The sequence below is a fragment of the Xenopus tropicalis genome, chromosome 3 (assembly GCF_000004195.4).
Source record: "Xenopus tropicalis strain Nigerian chromosome 3, UCB_Xtro_10.0, whole genome shotgun sequence".
NCBI classification, from domain to species: Eukaryota; Metazoa; Chordata; class Amphibia; order Anura; family Pipidae; genus Xenopus; species Xenopus tropicalis.
The window spans coordinates 145,800,227-145,817,981 of record NC_030679.2 but is presented as its reverse complement, the minus strand read 5'-3'; the positions used below and the strand labels follow the sequence as shown (position 1 = coordinate 145,817,981).

Genomic DNA, 17,755 nt, shown 5'->3' with positions numbered 1-17,755 from the left:
ATGTGTTAATTAGGATGGGAAGGGGTTAAAATCGCCTGGCAATTTAACCCTAGCATATGCTAATTTATGCTAATTCGCATTCGGATTTGGTTTGGCCGGGACTGCAGATCCGAAACCGAATCCTTAAAAAAAATCCCAGATTCAGCCAAATCCCGAACTGAATCCGGGATTCGGTGCATCCCTAAATATGACACAAAACCATATTAGCTAAAGCATGTTGACCTGTTGGTAAGTTTGTACCTGAACTTGAACCTTGTTGTAGAAGAAGACTCAGAGACAAGGGTCTACAGGATATTAATTTGTTAGACAAACAAAACAAAGAGTCTTGTGGAAGCCGTCTCAATAACACACAAAGGATGGCTGCAATATGTGATATAAGAGTGATTCAGGTAACACAAGGGTGGTCCGCATCTTTTATTGACAACATGTATGTGACATTTACACCCAAAAGTACAACTACTTTGCAATTATTTCCATAAAAGGTAAAATATCCCTTTAACTGTAGCTTACTGGCACACTATGGGGCACATTTATGAATGCTCGAGCATTCGTACCCAAAACCCACTCTGGAGTTTCCAAACTCTTGCGTGGTTTCATCATCCGAATAGCCCGATTTGTGCCAATCGGGTTTTACTTTCCCCGACCAAAAAATAAAAAGCTCTGGGAAATAAAAAAAAACCCAATTGGCATGAATCGGAGTGGTTTTTGGATATTTAAAAATGTGCCCCTAAGTCAGCGGCTCTCAACCTGTGGGTCGGGACCCTTTCACAGGGGTCGCCTAAGACCATCGGAAAACACATATTTCCAATGGTCTTAGGAATAATTTTATGGTTAGGGGTCACCACAACATGAGGAACTGTATTAAAGGGTCACAGCATTAGGAAGGTTGAGAACCACTGCCCTAAGTGATTGGGGGTGAGTCTGCCACACATTGCCCAGCTTTTCCCCTTCCAACAATACGTGTGTAACATGATCTTTTGACATTTCCCCTAAGGCACTTCTTAACCTTTTGCTGTAATTTAGTTGACCCATTGGGTCAACTTTATTAGGGAATACAAATTATGGGCTAATATTGGGCAGGTGTCCCCAGCAGAGATCTTACCCATCATTAATGAGTGTCTTCACAACTGATCATCACACCATAGCATTCTACAGCACATATATGTATAGTGAACTAGGCAGTTGGGCACACAAACACAACAAGAGAATGGTAGAATTTACAGATTCAAGAGGTTATAATTGTGACCTTTTTTATTGCATTTATTCATTTATAAGGAAATACACTGACAGTCCCGTGTACTATTTTCCCCCATACACGAAAACAGATACATTTAATAGATCTCACCGTGCACAGGGGAGCTGGGGTGGTGTCTCAGTAAATGTTGTCTTCAGAGGTATTCTACCAACATGGAATGGGAGCAGCACACCTATTAGAACATCTCCTGGTTCTAGAATCATGGAGACCTCTGATTTACCCAAACTACATCGTACATCACTGCAATGAGGGTCTGGAATGAAGCAGAAGATAACAAGGTGCCAAAAACACCAATGGGATGGAGCATTCAGCCTGCAAAGACACAGAAGCAGTAAATAACATGGTTGCAGAGTTTGTCTGAGCCTTGTTAAAGGTAATATAAGAAGTATATTAGCTATAAATATCCATATTTCTATATATTCTATATAGCTATAAATAGACACCTTAACCATCAAAGACATCTCTGCCATATCAATATGTAAGGACTAAATGGACAACTTGCAACCTTGTCCATGTTGATACAAATTTTTGTATAGTGATTGGCTTCAAATGCTTGGCCTGTGCTCAAACTCAGCTATGGACAAGAACATGGGAGAATTCTCAAGGGTGCCCCTTGTTGCCCCTGATTTTTGTCCTTTTTGCCCCTCTAGTCAAAAATAATCTGAGACTCCTTATCCTCCAGTGTTAGTACCCAACATTTAGGCCTACAATGTTAGCTATCATGTAACTTATTACCCACGTGTGGTGGCTAGGGCTTTCCTTCACATTCCTTCTTTTTTTCTCCATTATCTTTTCTGTATCTACTGTATTATTAAAGGGGACATAACCCATTTTCATGCTTCCACTTTGAAACCCATATGCCACCATCTTTTGTACTGTTTGATATTGTTTAGTCTACAGCTCACCATAGTAGACACTCCACCCACTCCAACACAATGGCTATCTATATATTATTTCAGGATTCAGATAAATAAGTCAAACCCTGTTCTATGTTAATGCAGGTATAATCCAGAATGCTCGGGACCTGGGGTTTTCAGGAAAAGGCGTCTTTCCGTAATTCGTATCAATGCCCGATTGTTTTTCCTCCAATAAGGATTAATTATAACTTAGTTGGGATCAAGTACAGGTACTGTTTTATTATTACAGAGAAAAGGGAATCATTTAACCATTAAATAAACCCAATAGGGCTGTTCTGCCCCAATAAGGGGTAATTATATCTTAGTTGGGATCAAGTACAGGTACTGTTTTATTATTACAGAGAAAAAGGAAATAATTTTTAAAAATGTGAATTATTTGATTAAAATTGAGTCTATGGGAGATGGCCTTTCCATAATTCAGAACTTTCTGGATAATGGGTTTCCGGATAAGGGGCCCGATACCTGTATTAATTTTTTTTCCCCATAAACTGCCCTTATCTGCCCATAAATTACAGATGCCTCCCTATGCCCTACCTCATTCTCATGCCTTTGCATTCTCTGGCTGAAGATGTCCTCCTGGCTCTGCTCTTGTTTATATAGAGCTAAAGGGAGAATGTCCTTTATTGGGAGGTAGGTACAGTAGCTATTTTAGAAGTAATAATTGAGTTTACGTAGAGAACGGGGACTGGTTATTGCTAAATGGCCCATAGCTGTGGGGCTAACGTAATTCCCTCAAGTGGGAGAGAAATATAGGACTAATAACGCTGATAAATCAAGGTGCATAAATGATCGCACTCACTCACCAAAAACACATCATATTCTGCTTCTCACCAAAGTGACAACATTGTAAGAATTATTTTACAGTCTTAAAAAAAAAACACAGAATAGATTTTCAAAGTAAATTGAACTTTAATGGGCAACTGGATAAACATTAATTACTGGGAACCCAATACAGCAATAATTCATTTCCTATTTTTACAAATTTCCTATACTTTTTTTGGGAAATGTAGATGTTCTTTTTATGACTGCAAAAACGTCAAGTTTCAGTTGAAAAACAAAGTCTATCCATGTCTAAAGTCCATAAAGTTGTAACGACTTAAGGTCCCCATACAGGGGCCGATTCTAGCTGCTGATATCAGTCCCTTAGACCGATTCGGCAGCTAATCGGCCCGTATATGGGCACTACCGACGGTCCTGCCCGACCGATATCTGGCCTGAAATCGGCCAGATATCGATCAGGCAGGTTAAAAAATCTAGTTGGATCAGCTCATTGATGAAGTACCCGAACCGACTTTGCCTATACCCTTCGATATAATTCGATCGTTTGGCCCCAGGGCCAAACAATCAAATTAGCCTGGATTCTCCCAATATCGCCCACCCATAAGTGGGGGATATTGGGAGAAGATCCGCTCGCTTGGTGACATCACCAAGCGAGCGGATCTGAAGGTGTATGGGCACCTTTAGGGGAGGGTATTATAAGCAATGTATCAGTGTTTGCAGATGGCACAAAACTCTTGAGCCCAATTCCTTCCATTCATGATGTGGCACCTTGCAGCAGGATCTTGACCAACTGGCAATCTGGGAGGCTAAGTGGCAGATGGGATTTAATGTGGATAAATGTATGGCCATGCACCTGGGATGTAAAAATATGCAAGCCCCGTATACCCTTAATGGGACTGCACTAGGCAAATCCATAATGGAGAAGGACCTTGGAGTCCTTGTAGATAATAAACTTGGCTGTAGCAAGCAATGCCAGGCAGCAGCTGCAAGGGCAAACAGGGTACTGAGCTGTATTATATGGGGTATAGATTCACGGGAGGAGGGGGTTATTCTTCCCCTTTACAGAGCGCTGGTAAGGCCCCATCTAGAATATGCTGTTCAGTTCTGTTCTCCAGTGCTCAAACGGGACATTATTGAGTTAGAGAGGGTCCAGAGAAGGGCAACTAAGCTGGTAAAGGGTATGGGAAGTCTCAGTTATGGGGAAAGGCTGGCCCAGTTGGGTCTGTTTACACTGGAGAAGAGGCGCTTAAGAGGTGACATGATAACTATGTATAAATATATAAGGGGATCATATAATAACCTCTCTAATGTTTTATTTACCAGTAGGGCCTTCCAACGGGCACGAGGGCACCCACTCCGTTTAGAAGAAGGGAGGTTCTGTTTAAATATTTGGGGCACTAGATTACCTATAAGCGAGTACTATTTCAGGGTGTTGCCGATACTGTGTGAACATTAAAAGTCCTATTTATCAACTGTCACGGTCGGCACCCTAAACCAGAACAAATGCCAAGTTCCTTGGTCTCGGCTCGGCTTCACCAGTATTGTGACTGCCTTTGGCTTCAGGAGGAGCCCTCAGCTACTCAGATGCCACCTGGACTTAACGAGAGGAACAAGGCTGGAGTTCTGGCAAGCAAAGGGGCACGACTGTAGATAAAGTCAGTTAGGCCGAAGATCACGGTACAGATAGGGTTAAACAAGTTCGTCGTCAGGCAGGCTGGGTCGAGGCAGGCGGAAAACAGGGATCGTCAGACAGGCAAGGGTCAACCAGATAATCAAGCAGCGGGTTTAGGCAAAATCGGAGTCAAAAGTACAAGCCGGGGTCAGGTTACGGATTTCAGGAAAGTCAGGAGCAGGCCGGGTCAAAACAGGAGAAATACTATCAGAAATACAGGAACAAGAATGCACAAGGCTCAGGAAGGCACCAGGAATCGAATCCTATCACGGGCAACAAAATGTAAACAAACGTCCCTTTAAATATCTTTGAAATTCGCGCCATTGCGCGCCTTTAAATGCGGGAGCGCACGCGCGCCCACTATGAGGAAGCCGGCGCATGAAGAGGACGACGCGGCGGGCGTCCCTGCCATGCCGGTAAGGCACTTTTTGTTACATCAACATTCAGATTTAAGGTGGTTTCTTTTTTTTTTGTGGTTTTTGGAGTTTTCTTGAAACCATGAAAAAATAATTTACCCTTGAACCACGAATGTCTAGTCATTTATCAAAAGCTCAGAACTAAAAAAGAATACACAAATTAAAACGCGGAACATAAGAACATAAGAAACTATCCCCCCAGAATGAATACGTAACCAACAGACGGTTTATATTAAAGAATCTCCCCAAACTGGAATATATATATCAGTAAATATTGCCCTTTTACACCCTTTCCCTTGAGCCGCCATTTTGTGATGAGCTGTGTGCTCCCTCAGAGATCAGCTAGCAGGAAGTGATGCAGCTCTAACTGTAACAGGAAGTAGTGTGGGAGCAAAAGGCAGAACTCTGCCCATTCATTGGCTGATGGGGCCTAGCATGTATGTGTGCCTTGGCTTGTTTGTGTGCACTGTGACTCCTATGATCCCAGGGGGCGGGGCTTAGTACATAAAATGGCAGTTTCCTATTTAGGATTACCCAATGGCACATACTGCTAAAAAAGTATATTTATATGAAAATGGTTTATTTAGATGAAGCAGGGTTTTACATATGAGCTGTTTATGCAATATATTTTTATAAAGACCTACATTGTTTGGGGGTATAGTTTCCCTTTAAGAACAACTGGCGCCCATTATTTGAGAGACCAGTTCTGTGTGTTAGACATTGAGATTAGTGTCCTTCCCCCAGCAATACAGCTATAGGCTATCTGAGATAAAGAGTGTTCTATTGGGAGTTGCCATTGGTCCAGCCAAGTCTGAGGTCACCCATCTGAAGGCAATATCAAGTGGCGGTACCACATCTTCATAGCATTACAATATTAATTATTATAATAATAAATTACATATGTATTAAAGGCGGATATAAAACAAGGTGACCTCCATTTTTCCCATAGTCAACTGATAAGCCCCAAGAAGGGCTAAACCGGTCTGAAGTTGGAAATCTGATCAACTATTATCCTGGCTTTTGCTTTAATAACCCAGTGGGTGAGCTTTAGCCCATAGGATAAACCCATGTAAATGGGATATTTTTAAGAGCCGTAAGAAATTTGTTCCCAGAATCCCTTTGGGCTATTTGCATACATATGAGGCAGTCTCCTCAACCCTTTTGACTTGTTCGTGAATCCCCACTCCTGTCTCTACCTAAGCTGATCAGGAAACCCTGCACTACACTGATGAGCCCCAAGAAGGGCGAAACCGGTCTGTAGTTGGGAGTCTGATCAGCTATTATCCTGGCTTTTGCTTCAAAAACCCAATGGGTGAGCTTTAGCCTATAGCAGCAGTCCCCAAACTACAGCCCGTGGGTCGGATCCGTCCCCCTAGAACAATTTACCTGGCCCCCGCTGCGTCCTCCCACCTGGCAATGGAGAGAGAGGACTGAGCGGGGAGCGGCACAGGGGAGCTGAGATGAAGGACTGACCGGGGGAACTGGTACAGGTAGGACACGCCTGGGGGGGAGGAGTTGTAAACAGTCTGGTTTGATGGTTTGATGGTGGAGGCGGGCGGGATATGGAAGAGGATGTGGGCACCACTGGTGATGGTGGTCTGGCCCCCCAACAGTCTGAGGGGCCCTTGATCCGGCCCCTTGGGTTAGAAGTTTGGGGACCCCTGGCCTATAGGATAAACCCATGTAAATGGGATTTTTCTAAGATCCTTAAGTAATTTGTTTCCCAGAATCCCTTGGCTCTACACCCACACTATAAATGAATCAACAATATTTATTTTTTATTAGCTTTCACATAGACATATTGCTATTAAAATGGTCTAACTCTATATTTTTTCCAAAAATTATAGCATCTTTATTAGGTAATAAACATTTGGTATGATTAAATGTGCAGTGTTAATGGAAATATTAGGGGTTATGTAAGTTTTCCAAGGCACAAGAGACTACTGTACGTGTTGCTAGCCTTTACAGACTCCAAAAGATCTTCACTGAACTTCCAACGTTCTTCCATTTTTACTCTGTATCTATTAGTTGCTATCTTCATTAGTCTTAATTCCTGGCTCTACGTATGAGGTGCTCTCGAGAGTTCAAGTTGGGTCTGAAAACGATGATGAAGCATTTTGGTAGAAACATGCAGACCAGCAGTGCCCAACTGGAAGACAAGATGGCAAACACTTCCATGGCCACAATATATTGGCCACGTGTGCTGAGAGAGGCTGGGATAAAAGATATCCAGACTGTGAGGAAGGACAACATACTGAATGTGATAAACCTGGCCTCATTGAAACTTTCAGGAAGATGTCTCGCCAGGAAGGCCACAATGAAGCTTATGGTGGCCAAGAGTCCAAGGTAGCCAAGCATGCACCAGAAGGCAATAGTTGAGCCTTCATTGCATACAATGATGATAATCTCAGGCTGGGTGTCTGTGTTATATTCTGGGAATGGTGGGAAGAGGGACAACCAACAGATGCACAAGCAAAGCTGTAAAATGTTGCATATGGAGACAATGATATAAGATACTCTTGGACCGGTCCATTTCTTTAGGCTACTGCCTGGTTTGGTGGCCATAAATGCCAAAACAACCATGATCGTTTTGGCCAAGATACAAGAAACACAAAGCGTGAAAACCATGCCGAATGCAACCTGGCGTAGAAAACATTTCAGCTGCTGGGGGCAACCAATAAATGACAGAGAACAGAGAAAGCAAAGGGTTAAGGAAACCAGTAGAGTGCAGCTTAGGGAATAATTATTGGCTCTTACAATAGGAGTGCTCCTATAACAGTAATAGAGTCCCAAGACTGAAAGTGGAACCAGAGAGGACGTTATGGTGGCAGCGGTCAAAGTCGTACCTAGTGGTTCTTCAAAGGAGAGAAAGTCTGTGGCCTTGGGAACACATCTGTCCTTGTCGACATTAGGCCACATATTCCACGGGCACTTGGAGCACTCATTGGAGCCTTCAGGAGACAATATGAAAGCTAGTTCAATAGACAGTCCATTACTTTGTCCAATTCTAATAATGAAATAAAGTGTTATCACCTGACTTGTTGGATATTTCTCCATATGGACAAGGGACACATTGGAAGCAGCAGATGGGCTGCCCTCGTATAACTGCTCTCCTGAATCCTGGGGGGCAACTCTTACTGCAGACAGAAGAAGGAACCTAATGGAAACACATAGGGGCACATTGACTAAGTGATTTTGAGAAAAAGTTGATTTTTTTATTTACTTCTAGATAGTTTTGAGATTAATGAATGGGTTTTTGTTGATTTTTCTGATATTTTCTCTCCAAAAATTCGAGTTTTTCTAAATTTTTCCCTGAAAAATGAGTTTTTCGAAAATAACTCCCATAATTGGTGATTTATTAATGTTTAGTTAACTTTTTTTTGTCAAAAAAAAAATTGTCAGGTTTGATCTGTCGAGTACCATGGAAGCTTAGAATAGTAGGGGAATAGAATAGTCAGTGACAGCCTGTCCTTGACACATATTCAAGGAGAAGTTAATCCCTTCATTGTTTTCTGTTTCACCCAGTTTCAAGGGAAAGTTAACTCCCTCATTGTTTTGGGTTTCACTCAGTTTCAAGGGGAAGTTAACCCACTCATTGTTTTGGCCTTCACCCAGTTTCAAGGAGAAATTAACCCCCTCATTGTTTTGGGTTTCACCCAGTTTCAAGGGGAAGTTAACCCCCCCCATTGTTTTGGGTTTCACCCAGTTTCAAGGGGAAGTTAACCCACTCATTACTTTGGGTTTTACCCAGTTTCAAGGGGAAGTTAACCCACTCATTATTTTGGGTTTTACCCAGTTTCAAGGGGAAGTTAACCCACTCATTGTTTTGGGTTTCACACGGTTTCAAGGGGAAGTTAACCCCCTCGTTGATTTGGGTTTCAGCCAATTTCAAGGGGAAGTTAACCCACTCATTGTTTTGGGCTTCACCCAGTTTTAAGGGGAAGTTAACCCCCTCATTGTTTTGGGTTTCACCCAGTTTCAAGAAGAAGTTAACCCCCTCATTGTTTTGGGTTTCACCCAGTTTCAAGGGGAAGTTAACACACTCATTGTTTTGGGTTTCACGCGGTTTCAAGGGGAAGTTAACCCACTCATTGTTTTGGGTTTAATCCATTTTTAAGGAGAAGTTAATCCCCTCATTGTTTTCTGTTTCACCCAGTTTCAAAGGAAAGTTAATCCCCTCATTATTTTCTGTTTCACCCAGTTTCAAAGGGGACATTAATCCATCCGTTGTTTTTTGTTTCACCCAGTTACAAGGGGAAGTTAACCCCTCATTGTTTTGGGTTTCACCCAGTTTCAAGGGGAAGTTAACCCACTCATTGTTTTGGGTTTCACCCAGTTTCAAGGGGAAGTTAACCCACTTATTGTTTTGGGTTTCACCCACTTTCAAGGGGAAGTAAATCCCTCATTGTTTTGGGTTTCACCCAGTTTCAATGGGAAGTTAACCCCCTCGTTGTTTTGGGTTTCACCCAGTTTCAAGGGGAAGTTAACCCACTCATTGTTTTGGGTTTCACCCAGTTTCAAGGGGAAGTTAACCCACTTATTGTTTGGGGTTTCACGCACTTTCAAGGGGAAGTACATCCCCTCGTTGTTTCTATTTCACCCATTTTCAAGGGGAAGTCAATCAAATATAACTGTTTTCTATTTCACCCAGTTTCAAATGCAGTTTAAACAAGAATGAGTGGCAGTGCTCCTAAAAAATAAAGAAAAATAAAGTGGATTCATTTAAACTTACATTTTTCAAGTTTTAACAATACTTTTGGGTAGAAAAATTTAGTATTAACAGTATTTATCATAATGGCAGTACATGTTATACCTGGTGGTCCCCTGGAGCCCACATCACTGCACTTATGTTGATAGAGAAAATGTTTCCATTGGTATCTGCAGTATCGTAGCTCCCAACCTTGACCTGCTTCATGGTCCCATCAGCACGGAGCTGCCAATTTACTATGTCATACACTGCAGGTAGATCTCCATTGATATCAAATGACACCTCTCTTCCATTGCTTAGTTTCACATGGGCGTTCTGAATATAATGTGTCAGCTGTAAAGAGAAAACATCTGTAATTATTAAGTTTTACATTCGTATGCTCAAGTTGCCCCACTTTAGTGGGAAGGGAGCAAGATAGCAGCTCCCAGTAGGTATCAGAATAGCACTCAATAGTAAGAAATCCAAGTCCGGCTTGGGACTCCTCCAGTTACATGGGAGTAGGAGAAACAATAGGTTAGCTGAAAGCAGTTCTAATGTGTAGCGGTGGCTGAAAGCTCAGACTCAGGCACACTTTACTGCTGCGCTGCAAGTTGGAGTGATATCCCCCCCCCCTCACCCCCAGCAGCCGATCAGCAGAACAATGGGAAGGGAGCAAGATAGCAGCTCCCAGTAGGTATCAGAATAGCACTCAATAGTAAGAAATCCAAGTCCGGCTTGGGACTCCTCCAGTTACATGGGAGTAGGAGAAACAATAGGTTAGCTGAAAGCAGTTCTAATGTGTAGCGCTGGCTGAAAGCTCAGACTCAGGCACACTTTACTGCTGCGCTGCAAGTTGGAGTGATATCCCCCCCCTCACCCCCAGCAGCTGATCAGCAGAACAATGGGAAGGGAGCAAGATAGCAGCTCCCAGTAGGTATCAGAATAGCACTCAATAGTAAGAAATCCAAGTCCGGCTTGGGACTCCTCCAGTTACATGGGAGTAGGAGAAACAATAGGTTAGCTGAAAGCAGTTCTAATGTGTAGCGCTGGCTGAAAGCTCAGACTCAGGCACACTTTACTGCTGCGCTGCAAGTTGGAGTGATATTCCCCCCCCCCGCAGCCGATCAGCAGAACAATGGGAAGGGAGCAAGATAGCAGCTCCCAGTAGGTTGGGACTCCTCCAGTTACATGGGAGTAGTAGAAACAATGGTTGGGGATCACTAACCTAGGCCAATGACACATTTTTAAATTAAAATTCTAAAAGCATAGCATAGCTTCATTGCTAACATAGTTCCTTACCTGCCATGGTTTGAAGTTTTTAGCATCCACACAGGTTCCACCAGAAAGTGTTTCTTTTCCATTCCAACATGAGAAGAGATTGTGCAAAGACCGAGCTAGGATCTGGATAGAAGTGTATATACTGTAGGAGCTTCTTAGGTTAGACACATCATTGTAGCTGCTCTCAACCATTTCTAGATCTTCCTTTCCTGTGCAAAGCTTCGTAGAATCTATCCATGTTCCCGTGAGATTTCCCTGGTCCATAAATTTGCATTTAAAGATGTTTTCCCAAAATATTTTAGTTATGGTTTGTCCCGGTGTATTAGAGGGACGGACCTTGTTAAGGAAGCCCCTAAGCCCTGGTAATGGTGAGCTAGAAAATGCAAACCCAATTGCGCCAGTGAGAGCTGAAGAATATTTTTCAGCTGATAACATTGATGATATGGACCAGGCTTCACTGGCCACAAAGATTTTCCCAGTCAGGTTCTGCTTCAGTAACTCATCCAAAAGTGCAGCAAAATAGATGTCAGGGGCAAACACCACTATTACCCTCGCTGTTGACTCTTTGATGATTCTGGTTAGATACGGCACATTCTTATCTTCTCGATTAGAGAGGATGAAACCAGTAAAGGCTACACAAGCTCCAGCTTTAATAAGCTCCTGTGTGATCAGATAAACTCCCTGTTCTCCGTAATCACTTCCCATGCCAACCAGACCCACCCATGTCCATCCAAAATACAGCAGGAGGTGGGCAAGTCCACGTGACTGGAAAGCATCACTGGGGACTGTCCTGAAGAAGGAAGGGAACTGTGACCGGTCACTCAGGGAGGAGCTGGTTGAGTAGTGACTGATCTGAGAGTCCAGGGGGCAGTGAGACAGTTTAAGAGAGACATTAATTCATATGTAGTATTTCATGTAAAAGACAGATATATGAAGCTTTATTATGAAATCAAATGACTTCAAGAAGGATGTTCCATTGTACATTATAAGCTTTACTCTGATCCTGTACAGTGGGAAGGAAGCCCTAAACCATTAATCCCCAACCAGTGGCTTGGGGGCAACATGTTGCTCCCCAACCCCTTGGATATTGCTCTCAGTGCCCCCAAACCAGGGAGTTATTTTTGAATTCTTGACTTGGTGGCAAGTTTTGGTTGAATAAAAACAAGATTTCCTACCAAATAAAGCCCCTGTAAGCTGATAGGGTGCATAGAGGCTGCCTAATTGCCAATCACAGCCCTTATTTGGCCCCTCCATGAACTTTTATGGTGCTTGTGTTGCTCCCCAAGTCTTTTTATATTTGACTGTGGCTCCCGAGTAAGAAAGGTTGGGGACCCCTGCCCTAAACCTATGAATGATGTCAAGAGTATAGAAAAGAAATGTTCTGACCACATGAGTTATGATCCTACAAGGGATGTCCAAGGGAAATAAATTCCCCACCAATACGTGTAGAACAAATATATACGGAAATACAGACTAGAATGTTCTATGGAAGCAGAAAGCGGTACTCCCAAGCCATTGCTGATGCACATTACTGGGTAGAGTGAGGGAATTTTATCGACCTATCAATCTATTCTGTGCCAAATTATCAACTTCTACAGCAGTTGATTGGTTCTAGAGTTGTTAAGTCTCAATCTCCTTAACAGAATTATTATTATGTTGAAGAAGTACTGATGAATGTATAGGGTTTCACATTCATTCGCAATTCTATTGAATCATAGAAAACTCTTATTCTTCACTTGACTATGTAGCGCCATTTTCTGTTCATGCCAAGGGTGCTATAACTATTACAATGTAGGTATAGGACCCATTGACTTGGAGTACAGTGTTCTCCTTAGTTTATATTAATATTTAGGTCTTACCTGGGGGTACCTGTAGAGCCCCAGAATATGGGCCATTAGAATAGAATAAGTAGATACCGAATGCCCAAGGACAGCAGCCAAACGTGGCCATTCTTGGCAGCAATAATTGGGTACAGTCTTATTCATACCCGTCAGCATCCATAGTGTTCCCTCCTGTTCCTTCCTCAGGTTTGCACATGAGTCGTAGACATAGAAGCCAAGAGTAACGTTGGGAAGAAGAGTTGGGCTTTTGTTTATCTCATCCAATGCAAACCTCATGGCTTGGAACTGCTGGTATGTTTCTAGGAGAAACCTTTAAAAAAATACAGTCAAGATTCACAAATGAAAGGAAAAACCTTTGTATATGTCATAGAAGGGGGTTGGAAACATTTTTATGAAAGAGTAATGGGCTGTACATAGTAAAAATGATGGACAAATGAATGGATAGAAGCTCGAGAAAGACAATAAACAGCAAATAATGTCAAGATCATATATAACAAAAATCTGGCTGGATTGAGACCTTTCAATGATTATTTTTGACATATGTTCCTTCTATATTGCGTTATTTTATTGAGAGTATCATTGGAATTTGGGCCAAAAATGACTACTGTGGTCAGTGATGGACTGATAAGTAAATAAGTCTACGGTAGATATAACTATAGGAAATAAACGGTATGGCATTAGGTACAGTTACAACTAGCGATGGGCAAAATTTTTTGCCAGGCATGGATTCATGGCGAATTTCCACGTTTCGCCAGTGGAGGATTTTTTTCCGGATGGCTGGAAATGTTCTGCTCAGGAAAAAAAGCCCATAAAGAAGCTCAGCAGGTTGGTATTTGTTACTGTTTGTCGCCGAGACAAAAATGTCACCCATTGTGATGGGCAAAATAATTTGGCAGGCATTAACGGCGAATTTACCGTTTTCCCATTGCTGGATTATTTAGCAAAATGGGCGACAAAATTCACCATGTTACGATCCACCACGCGACAAAAAACTGTTTTGCCGCACTACATTTTCGCCATTTCACAGATTTTTCGCCGTTTCGCAAATCTTTTCAAAGATTCACAAATTTTTCAGCAAAACAAATTGGGACAGATTGGCTCATCACTAGTGCATTGTGCATTTGTCCCATGTTTTTTTTTTTTGTCCCCTGCGTCTTTTTTGTCACCTGCATCTAATTTTTGTCACCAGTGTCTATTTTTTGTCGCCCACGTCTTTTTTGTCGCCTGCATCTAATTTTTGTCACCCGTGCCTTTTTTTGACGCAATCACACCCAATTTGACACGTGACAAAAAAAATTCAGTGCGACGAATCTTCATGGGAATGTGGAAATTTGCTGCGAATCCATGCCTGCTGAAAAAATTTGCTCATCACTACTCATCACTAGTCACTGAGACGAAAATGTCACTGAGACAAAAATAAAGACTAAAGCAACATAATACAACTAGTGTTTAGACACAAAGTAAGAAGGGAATCTAAAAGGACAAAGAGCATATCCAACAAAAAAGCCATAAAAAACAATACAAAAAAGCCACCAAGATGAAAATGTTAAAGAAACAAAAGACTTTAATGCATTTGGTGTAAGAAATAAAGTTGTGTATAAATTGTGGAGTAAGAAATAAAGTTGTGTAAAAATTTGTCACGCATAAAAAATGTCACACGTAAACAAAAATCCCAATCGACTTCAATGCATTTTGCACATTTTTGGTTGTTTCGTGAACTTTCCAGCAGTTTTGCTAAATTTTTGGCAAAGTGATGAGCGAATTTTTTGGCCAAGCATGGATTCACAGCGAATTTCTGCATTTTGACATTTTGAAACTTCCGCGAAAATTTGTCGCGCAACAAAAAAGTTGTGTCAAAATAGGTGCAGTTGTGGATTTTTCATCGTTTCTCAAATTTTCCTGCAGTTTCGCAATTTTTTTGCCGAAACAGGATAGATTCGCTCATCACTAGTAAAGAAAAAATGTCGCCAAGACAAAAAAGTTGTCGCAAAAAAAAACCCCTGACCCATTGAGTTTTTTTGCATTTGGAGTAAGGAAAAAAGTTGCATGTTAAAAATGTCACCCACGTAAAAAAGTGTTGTGCATAAAAATTATCACGCGTAAAAAAGTCACCTATTGACTTCAATGCGTTTTGTGAATTTTTCGCCATTTCGCTAATTTTTCGTCGAACCGAAATGGGACAGATTCGCTCATCACTAATGATGAAACCTACTGTCCTGTGTTATGTTTTTCTTCATACAACACATAGATAAATGGGTAAGTCTTACCGTGTACAAGAGACTGTGGGAGGTGTCTCAGTAAATGATATTTTCAGAAATGTTTTATCAATATGAAATGGTAGCAGGACCCCTATTAGGATATCTCCTGGCTCAAGTATGACGGAGAGCTCTGATAGGCTCAGGTTACACGGGATATCATTTCCATAAGAGGGTGGGATGAAGTAGAAGATAACAAGGTGCCATATACACCAGTACAAGCGAGCCTTCAACCTGCAAAGAGATAGGAGCAGTAAATATATATCAATTTATCTCTGTGTCTACGGAGTCCGAATGAGCCCCTTTGAAGGCTCATTCAATGGGAACTGTCATCTGTTGAATGAAATATGTAGGGGGTTGGCGAAATCAGCCCATCTCCCATAGGCTCCATTTTAATCAAATAATTCACATTTTTAAAAAATGGTTTCCTTTTTCTCTGTAATAATAAAACAGTACCTGTACTTGATCCCAACTAAGATATAATTACCCCTTATTGGGGCAGAACAGCCCTATTGGGTTTATTTAATGGTTAAATGATTCCCTTTTCTCTGTAATAATAAAACAGTACCTTGTACTTGATCCCAACTAAGATATAATTACCCCTTATTGGGGCAGAACAGCCCTATTGGGTTTATTTAATGGTTAAATGATTCCCTTTTCTCTGTAATAATAAAACAGTACCTGTACTTGATCCCAACTAAGATATAATTACCCCTTATTGGGGGCAGAACAGCCCTATTGGGTTTATTTCATGGTTAAATGATTCCCTTTTCTCTGTAATAATAAAACAGTACCTGTACTTGATCCCAACTAAGATATAATTACCCCTTATTGGGGGCAGAACAGCCCTATTGGGTTTATTTAATGGTTAAATGATTCCCTTTTCTCTGTAATAATAAAACAGTACCTGTACTTGATCCCAACTAAGATATAATTACCCCTTATTGGGGCAGAACAGCCCTATTGGGTTTATTTAATGGTTAAATGATTCCCTTTTCTCTGTAATAATAAAACAGTACCTGTACTTGATCCCAACTAAGATATAATTACCCCTTATTGGGGGCAGAACAGCCCTATTGGGTTTATTTCATGGTTAAATGATTCCCTTTTCTCTGTAATAATAAAACAGTACCTGTACTTGATCCCAACTAAGATATAATTACCCCTTATTGGGGGCAGAACAGTCCCCTTTTCTCTGTAATAATAAAAAAGTACCTGTACTTGATCCACAAAAAAGATAAATAAATACTGCTTCAACTGCAATTATATTCCCATATTTTCAAACTTTCTTCCAATACATAGGGGTGGAGGAGTCCTTCAATCTCACATCATAAGTTCTTGGCAGTTCCTTACCTCATTCTCATGCCGTTCCTTTCTCTGTCTGAAAACCCTCTTTCCAGCTGTCTCTGCCTTATATACTGTATGTAGAGACAGGCACAGAGATACAGAGAGAGAGGGAGAGATTCTCAGGAATGCCCTAGAGATGAGATATACATTAACTCCTCATATGAACCAATAATGATCTTCATGCAGGCTATTCTGTAAGGAATAATTAAAGTTACACGGAAGAAATTCTTGGACTATTAATAGTCAAATAGCTGATGACTCTATGGAGAGACATACCATAAATAGTGATAGGCGAAATGTTTCGCCAGGCATGGATTCACGGCGAATGTTGCCATTGTTTCACGAAATGGATAAAAAAATTTGCCGTGGAAAAATTCACCACACGTTGAAAAGTTGATGCGTCAAAAGAATAGTCGCGCAACAAAAAAATAGCCGTGGGCACAAAAGAATAGCTGCGGGCAACAAAAGAATAGCCGCGTGACAAAAGAATAGCCGCGGGCAACAAAAGAATAGCCGTGTGACAAAAGAATAGCCTCGGACGACAAAAGAATAGCCGCGGGCGACAAAAGAATAGCTACGCGAAAAAAGAATACCCCTGGGCGACAAAAGAATACCCGTGGGCGACAAAAGAATAGCCGTGCGACAAAAGAATAGCCGTGGGCAACAATAGAATAGCCACGCGTCAAAAGAATAGCCGCGGACGACAAAAGAATAGCCGCGGGCAACAAAAGAATAGCCACGCGACAAAAGAATAGCCGCAGACGACAAAAGAATAGCCGCGGGCGACAAAAGAATACCCGTGGGCGACAAAAGAATACCCGTGGGCGACAAAAGAATAGCCGTGCGACAAAAGAATAGCCGTGGGCAACAATAGAATAGCCACGCGTCAAAAGAATAGCCATGGGCAACAATAGAATAGCCACACGTCAAAAGAATAGCCGCGGGCGACAAAAGAATAGCTGCGTGAGACAATTTTTTTGAAGCGCAACATTTTCGCCGTTTTGCAAATCTTTTGAAAGATTCCCGAATTTTTCGGCAAAGCTAAACGGGACAGATTCGCTCATCACTAACCATAAATAATGTCTATGAGGATCCTCATTCATCCAGGTCATGATATGCAGTATCTAGTAGAATTAAATCTTCTAAATTGAGGTCCTGGTTCATAAATTTGATAATGTGAAACAGAGACTGACAGCACAACTACCGGTGCCGACTTTGCAAAGAGTGGTTGAATTCACAGAGTGGGCCCAACTTGCACAACATGCCAAGGGCAAGGAGAGGCAAATAAACAAATTGACCAGTTTATT

The 17,755-nt window shown here is 41.6% G+C and overlaps 1 protein-coding gene across 1 annotated transcript; it reads right to left on the bottom strand.

The window, feature by feature from the left end:
* Nucleotides 1-6,994: 6,994 nt before the first annotated feature.
* Nucleotides 6,995-16,465, bottom strand: LOC105946953 (extracellular calcium-sensing receptor). Its single transcript, XM_031898268.1, has 7 exons — nt 16,455-16,465; nt 15,114-15,335; nt 12,865-13,156; nt 11,027-11,857; nt 9,854-10,081; nt 8,074-8,197; nt 6,995-7,991 (listed from the first exon to the last, which is right to left on the bottom strand). The coding sequence occupies exons 1-7, from the start codon at nt 16,463-16,465 to the stop codon at nt 7,087-7,089; spliced, it is 2,613 nt and encodes an 870-aa protein (XP_031754128.1). The 3' UTR covers nt 6,995-7,086.
* Between the last annotated feature and the right edge of the window lie 1,290 nt (nt 16,466-17,755).